General features: G+C 47.4%; 1 protein-coding gene across 1 annotated transcript; it reads right to left on the reverse strand.

The window, feature by feature from the left end:
• Positions 1–923: 923 nt before the first annotated feature.
• On the reverse strand, positions 924–7,545 carry LOC102058415 (tubulin alpha-3 chain). Its single transcript, XM_005435443.3, has 4 exons — positions 7,482–7,545; positions 4,412–4,655; positions 2,981–3,129; positions 924–2,259 (listed from the first exon to the last, which is right to left on the reverse strand). The coding sequence occupies exons 1-4, from the start codon at positions 7,482–7,484 to the stop codon at positions 1,279–1,281; spliced, it is 1,377 nt and encodes a 458-aa protein (XP_005435500.2). The 5' UTR covers positions 7,485–7,545; the 3' UTR covers positions 924–1,278.
• Between the last annotated feature and the right edge of the window lie 468 nt (positions 7,546–8,013).

The raw sequence follows: 8,013 nt of genomic DNA on the forward strand, positions 1-8,013 counted from the left end.
TCTGGACTCTTTCCACCTCCCAATTATAGGAGGCAGCAACACATCTCCATCCTTCTAACCATCCCTGGCTGTACCTGCCAGTGCATCACTTTGGGAACATCTCCAGAATCACATCCCCATTAGGACAGAGGGCAGCTGTAGCTACAGGGTATGGAGGAGGTCTGGGGCAGAGGGAGACTGACTTCACTTTGAGACAGAACCCAGCATTAAAATGAGGAGTGGGTATACAACAAACAAATATGGTGTATAACTCCATGCAGCATGGAGCCAGCCATTCTCCTACCCCACAGGCTTATGAACACTCCTTCTCTATATCTTATCAGAGGCTTTTCATTGCTTTTCCTCCTGAGTCACTCCATCACATTGGCCTGGCACACCTCCTCAGGGCAAACTCCAACCCCAGGTGCACAGGACTGAGTTCATGCTTGCACCAACCCCTGAGCAAGACCCCAGTCTACAGCTACAGCACTGCTCCACCAGCCAGTACTTGCTCAGGCAACCAACAGGCTTTACCAAAGATGGTGAGGTAAAGCCCCACCAGAAAAGTACTTTTTGCCCAGGTGCCACTCCCTGTAATGGCACTGGTCAAACTGGGGGTTCCCTGTTCTCCCAGACATGCTTCCTCCAAGCTGCTCTTGGTGGCAAGAAGAACAGCATCCAGCTCCAGACAGACAAGTCCCTGCAGGATATAAGACACTTGCCTCACAGCAATAATTATTGTTGATGATCCTCACAGATGACCTGCCCAGAGCACACTCTTATCAGCATTTGCTGTTCTCCCCAGGACAACATCCACGCAGAAGGGACCTCCCCACAGAATAAATCTTCATTAAGTCCAAAGAACTCAGAGAAAAAAATCTTTATTCAAATAAAAAAAAAAAAAGACAGTTGCATAGAAGTATACAGGTGCATTTCTAATTAAAAGGTGCTTTTACAGTAAAAGCTAGAGCAAGAGTTTGCCATTTTAGCCAAAGCAGGCAGCTTGCAACATTCCCCTGGATTAGAAATCCAGATCCTCTGCCTAGGCAGGATGCGTCCCCAACACTAAGTCAGGCACCTATTCAGCTTCACTCATCAATAAACAGCAGTGTGATAAAGCTCAAGACACCCATGCTACGGAAGTGCACTATGAGCGCATAAACTATGCAAGCAGAAAAGGTATAATACGTCAAACAGTAGCATTGCTGTTCAGGACAACCCTTTAGCACCTCCAGGCACTCAGAACCAATTTAGCCTTATGACAGAGGACTGACTTCATTAAGAACAGGCTGCAGTTCATTAGTACTCATCCTCATCAGCCTCATCTTCTCCATCTGCAGAGTCCCTTCCAACCTCCTCATAATCCTTCTCCAGGGCAGCCAGGTCCTCTCTGGCCTCTGAAAACTCCCCCTCCTCCATGCCCTCCCCCACATACCAGTGCACAAAGGCTCGCTTGGCATACATCAGGTCAAACTTGTGGTCCAGACGGGCCCATGCCTCCGCAATGGCCGTGGTGTTGCTCAGCATGCACACAGCCCGCTGCACCTTGGCCAGGTCTCCCCCAGGCACCACCGTGGGAGGCTGGTAGTTGATACCCACCTTAAAGCCTGTGGGGCACCAGTCCACAAACTGGATCGACCGGCGTGTTTTAATGGCTGCAATGGCTGCATTCACATCCTTGGGCACCACGTCACCTCGGTACAGCAGGCAGCACGCCATGTACTTGCCACGGCGTGGGTCACATTTCACCATCTGGTTGGAGAACTCAAAGCAAGCATTGGTGATCTCCGGCACAGACAGCTGCTCATGGTAGGCTTTCTCTGCAGAGATGATGGGTGCATAGGTTGTGAGCGGGAAGTGTATCCGTGGGTAGGGCACCAGGTTGGTCTGGAATTCAATCAGGTCAACATTCAGAGCACCATTGAATCTCAAGGAGGCAGTGACTGACGAGACTATCTGCCCAATCAGCCTGTTGAGGTTGGTGTAGGTGGGACGCTCAATGTCCAGGTTGCGGTTGCAGATGTCATAGATGGCTTCGTTGTCCACCATGAAGGAGCAGTCCGAGTGCTCCAGGGTAGTGTGGGTGGTGAGGATAGAGTTGTAGGGCTCCACCACTGCTGTGGAGACCTGTGGGGCTGGGTACACAGAGAACTCCAGCTTGGACTTCTTGCTGTACTCCACAGAGAGCCGTTCCATGAGAAGGGAGGTGAACCCAGAGCCTGTGCCTCCCCCAAAGCTGTGGAAGACCAGGAATCCTTGGAGGCCACTGCACTGGTCAGCCTGCAGCAGAATAATGTATATTTACTGCTCTCTTAAGGACTAGAATCGCCATCCCAAACAATGCAGCAATAAATTCTGCTTGCTTACTGGCCAGTGTGCACCCAATCCCTACAGTGGATTCACTCAGTATATCACCCTACTGAGCATATTCAGCATACACATGTTAATTGCAGCATTCCCTAGAGGTACTATAGGTAGCTCTATATGGTCAGATGGAAACTCTTGGCAAATTGCCCCATTATCAGCTCAATGCTTATCTCAGCACCTGAGAGGTGATGGGACATAGCATGTGGGTCCTAGAACCCAAGGAGACATCTCAAAAACATTTCACTGACAGGCATCCAAATACATTGTTACAATCTTTCTTCACTCCTGTCAAATGTGGAGTATGGTCTTCCCAGCTTGGCTACCAATGTCCATTTAGTATCAATATCCACAATTGTATGGCTTCCTTGTGGTCAAAAGTCCTTCTCTTCTGTCTGAAGTCTAGTATTGTGTCACTTCATACAAGTATGATATGCAAAGACAGTTGCTTTTAGGACAGATGTACAGGTTCAGATGACCCCTCATTTTAGTGAGGCCCAAACCTAACCAAAGCAGCAGCCACCACCCTCAGAGCTCACATAAAAGGTTTTTTTCTTTAAGACTTTTAGCCCAAACCGAGAGTATAACTACATTGTCCATGGTGTGTTACTTTAAGGGGAAGATTGTCTTTTCTTACCATTTTACGAATTCTGCTGAGGACAGTATCTATAATTTCCTTTCCGATGGTGTAGTGGCCACGGGCATAGTTGTTGGCAGCATCTTCTTTGCCACTGATGAGCTGCTCTGGGTGGAAGAGCGCATGGTAGGTCCCAGTCCTGATCTCATCTACACAAGGAGGAGAGGTCATGGAGAGCAGCACACAGTTAACAGTACATTAGTATGACAGATTAAAACACATAGCAAATCAACCAGGACCCCACATGAAATGACAGTTGTGGTGTGATTAGCTCAGACTGGGAATAATGGAAGGGGTAAGAATAACCTTGTCCAGGCTAATTCTTCAATTTGTCCTCCATCTTTGCCCAGCAGCTACCCTGGGATCCTAACATAATTTGGCTTAGAGTTAGTACACTGCCTACACTTCTGACATTATTGTAGGATTGTGGTTACTACATGCAGCTTGTTTTTCTGCTTGTTGCAAAGCATTTTGAGGTGGCCTGAAGCACCACCTCCATCATCCGCTCTACTGCAAATGGGAGAGGAGACAGAGTGCCTCCAGTGTTGACATGTCTGCTAGATGTACCTGACCCAGCTTCAGGTACCTTATGAAGACGGGCATTAGGAGCTGTTTCTCTGAGCTCCATGCAGTCAGTGAGGTTGTAGGCACCTACAGAGGTTATTTAAAACCACTCTGTCTCGATATTGGATACATTCTTTATTTACTGGCTCACTCACTGGCTTCCTAATTTAATGCCTTAATAAGATGCCGAAAAGTTTAGTGGAGCTAAAACAAGTCCACATTATGTCATTTAATGGAAGGAATAAGTCACACATCCTAGATGGTAAGATAGGAGCAAACACTCAGGGGAAGCCTAGAAGGCAGAAGCAGGTAGATGGATGCAGGTGGCTGGGGGTCATTTCCACCAGTTCTCGGGGGGGGAAATAAAATGTTTTCTAGGAAGGTACTCTAAATTCAAGTGCCGCAATTGAGTCAAATGCCCAGAGATCACTACAGAAGATGGAAGGGGAAGTAAAAAGTTTGCAGTAGCAAGACACCCAGTTTCCACAGAACCATGAGATGTGTAGCACCCAAAGATGCTTCACAGGTAGCATTAAGACCAGGTGAGCCACATCAGGTCATAGAAAAATGTAATTCAGTCCAGAGTCACTGAGGTTAATAAACCCACACCACTTTACACCTGCTGAAGATCCTGCTTAAGGCAGCAGGTCTCCTAAAAGGAGAGATCAACTGAAGACAGGCCAGTGTAGTAAGAGTAATAGGTTTGTCACTCCCAGGTCCATTTAGAAATGCAAACTCTGTCTCCTGATGGCTGGAGACATTTTACTGGAGCAGAGAGTGGGAGATGCTGGGCAATACGAGCAGCAAGAAGTAAGAACGGTCAGCAGTCACAGTTAAAGATACAACACACAACCACCCTACTATTACCAATGACAGTGGGCTCCAAGTCTATGAACACTGCCCGGGGCACATGCTTGCCAGATGCTGTCTCACAGAAGAAGGTCTCAAAAGAAGAATCCACTTGTTCAGGCTTTGGCTCTGTCGGTTTCACCTGCTTGGGGCCAGGAATGGTCCCATCCGCCTGTATCCCATGCTCAAGGCAGTACAGCTCCCAGCAGGCATTGCCCATCTGCACGCCAGCCTGCCCGATGTGGATGGAAATGCACTCCCTCTGGAAGGGGAAATGGCTTGTTAAGGAGATTTTTAGACATCCTGTGACTTAGCACTAGCCCCCGCAGTTCTTGTTTGAGCCATTTGCTACTGTGGATGATTAGGGAAACAGGCAGCTTCCACCCACCGCTGGGAGCTGGAGTGAGGATCAAATCACGATCTGCAGGGCAGCTGGACACAGCTGAGCTGCACACATAGCATCCCTAGGAAGTAGTCTCCCAGCCCAGGGGAGAAGGAAGGAAGGAGGCAACGGGCTTCACACTGAGGCAGGAAGTAGCTGAGCAGCACTGCCCCCTCGCTCAACCAGCTCTGCCATGGAGTGGAGCAGCTGTCAGTTCCCCAGGTCCCAGAGCAATGGGGCATCAGGGACAACAGCTCCAGGGTCCTTGATAAAAAAAACACCCAACGAATAGAAAAATAATAAAAAAAAAAAAGCACCACACAGAAAAAACACCCCAGCACGTATAAACCACCAAAAACACACCAAAAAAGAAAACCAAAACACAAACACTGCACCAAGCAGGGAGAAGCCAAGCTTGGGAAAACCACAGCAAAGCTGAGAGTTGCAGCAGGAAACAAGGCTGGAGAAAACCAGCAGTTGCCTGGGGCCAGAACAAGGGCAGGCTCACACCGAGGGGGAGGCTCTGAGTCCTGGTTTAACCAGGTCACCCTCCAGTAGCCTCCAACACCAGGGTAGTATTGAAGGTACTGGCGTCTTTTGGGGACTTTTGATGGTTGCATGCTTCCCTGGATAATTGGCATCTCTGCTGTTTCCATCACCCCAAGATCAAAGCACTGCTGCAGCTATGACAGAGGCTCATGTCCCAGCTCCCAAGCAGACACTCCAATTACTGCCATGCATGGCATGGGGCTGTGCTGCTTCCAGAAGAATCACTATGAAAGGGAGCTGGTGATCCCACCTGGGGATGATAAGCAGTGCAGTGGATCCCATTTGTAGCATTAATGGGCAGCTTGGTTCAGCTCTCACCTCATTTTTGCACCACCACCTAGTCCCACCCAGAGCTGGGGGTCTCCACAGGTAAGCCGAGCTCCAAGTAGCCCACCCCGAGCAGAGCATAACAAATGCCACTGACAGCCCAGCTGTCTCAGGGCTGAGAGGACACTGTGTGTGCACGCCCCTAGGCATAACTATGCTGCCAGAGGGACTCTGTCCCTTGAAAGTCATTACCCTCTTAAGCAATGCTAGACAGTCCTGGGCATTAACCACATGTGGGAGTAGCCATGAGAAGGACACAATGCAACTATTCCCTTCTTGGTCTCCAAGCATGGATGTGCCAAGACATTTCTCAGCCCTCAAACAACTCCAATGGCCACCACATGCCCAGGTCACCCACCATGAAGCTAGAAACCAGCTGGATGAATACTCCTGGTACCACAGAGGGACACCAACTCCTTTACCCACAGCTGACTAAACACCACTTAATCCAGGTCTGGGCTGAGACCACCAGTTCTGCTGGGCGTGGAGGCTGTGTTTAAGTCCTCCCTCTCCGAGTTGATATTTGCACTATGTGGGAAATGCTGACTGCCATTTGCCCATCCCTCTCAGCAAGATGGTTGCAATAGCTCCTTGCCACAGCTTGCAAGGGTCAGTGCCACAGCCGTTTCACCAGTGCTTAGCTGGGGCAGCTGCTCCACTCACTATCCTCTCCCAGCTCTCTAGTCACAGCACCTGCTTCAAGGGAGCACTGGTATTTTCAGCACAGAGAACAGGGGAGGAAGAAAAAAAAAAAAAAAAAAAAAAAAGAGAAAAAGGGGCCTGCTGGAAGGAAGAAAGTACAGCTTTTTTCTGCAGGTTTTTTTTCCCTCTCAAATATGCCAGAAGGTTTTTTGAGATCTGGGATCTCAAACATTTGCATCAAGATGAACTGCATTTTACAGACTCTGGCTATATGCAGCCTATTGTTGTCCAGCTGATTTTCCCATTGGAAATACTATGTAAATGTTTAACTGTTTTATGGCCAAGACAGACTCAAGAAGTCAGCAGATAAAAGGAAAAGTTCAAAAGCTGGCTCGCTAGGAGTTACTTTGAAGTTTTCTTCCATTTGCAACATGCAAAGGGACACCACCAGATCTTCAACAAATTAGTCTTTTGCATTCACAATGATATGGCAGTTGCATTATTCTTTACAAAAAGTTTCAGCTAGATCAGCCAGCACTGTTCAGGGTTGCAGTTTTTTAGTAGCCAGATCAATCCACTTTAGTTTCACAGCTGCAAACTCTTTAACACAAAGATTAAATTAAAAAGCTAGAAGGAAGAGGGACTTTATTCATTTAGTATCTAATCCCAAGGGTTTGTAACAGACAAAGGCAACATGGCAGCTCACTCCTAAAGAAAAAAAACCCTAAAGGTCTCTGCAAGTTGCACTAGTTCCCTGTGGCAGTGGAAGGGTTGAAGTGTTAAACTTTGGGAAAAGGACTAGTAGTGTCAAAAATTTAAGCTTTAGTCTATCACATAGTTGTGTACTGAGGTACAGTGGTGCCCCCAAAAAAGTAAACCCAACTTGCACTAAAGAGGCAGAAACTTTGCAGCTCTACAGACCCCACCTCAGGAACTGCAAACTCAGAACAAAAAGCAGCAAGAGGCCACTTAAATAGCTCTTCTCCAACCAAGTCCCTCACTTTTCCCTTATAAGGAGCAAACATTGAATCAATAAACCATAAGGTAATCAGCAATGAAACAAAGCTGTTTGGAATTAACATCCCCAAGAGAAAGGAGAGAGAAAGCAAGCAAGCTGTTTAGCTCAGAACACTTGGAAAATATACAATCTATATTTTAAGTTTAGACAAATACAAGGCATGCTCTTACCATGATGAGACTGGAGGCTTGCTAAGATCTAAGCAAAACAGCTGCTGCCCCTGCCTCTCCCTGCAACTTTATAGCCCAGGAAGGCTTGACTCCACCTGAATATAAAGAAGCTTTCTGCTAGCTTAAAGGAGCAGAGCTCCTTTTCCTTTGCATCCCTAGAAACAGCAAGGGATAAAATGATCTATTACTGTCTAGCTGGTGTGATCTCTGTGATTAAACAGCCTTGGGTGCAGTGCAATGTGAGTGGTTTTTTCTTTTTCCAAAGAGCCTCAGCTGGGGGGGGAAATAAAAATAGATGCCAACGTTTGGGTTATCCTAAAAAGAAGGAAACTCTGGGGAAGTTTGTCTGCCCTCGTGTAATTCACTTTATCTAGCAGAAACAATCTTCTCCTTATCATTATTCAGAGTACTGCTGCTGATACACTCTATTTTGCCTATTTTTAGACACAAACCTGCAAATTTTGGTCTTTCTTCCATATGTTCAATGACCTTCATGGGAATCTGCTGACTTTTGCACCTCTGGGACATTCGG

The sequence above is a fragment of the Falco cherrug genome, chromosome 5 (assembly GCF_023634085.1).
Source record: "Falco cherrug isolate bFalChe1 chromosome 5, bFalChe1.pri, whole genome shotgun sequence".
Lineage (NCBI taxonomy): Eukaryota > Metazoa > Chordata > Aves > Falconiformes > Falconidae > Falco > Falco cherrug.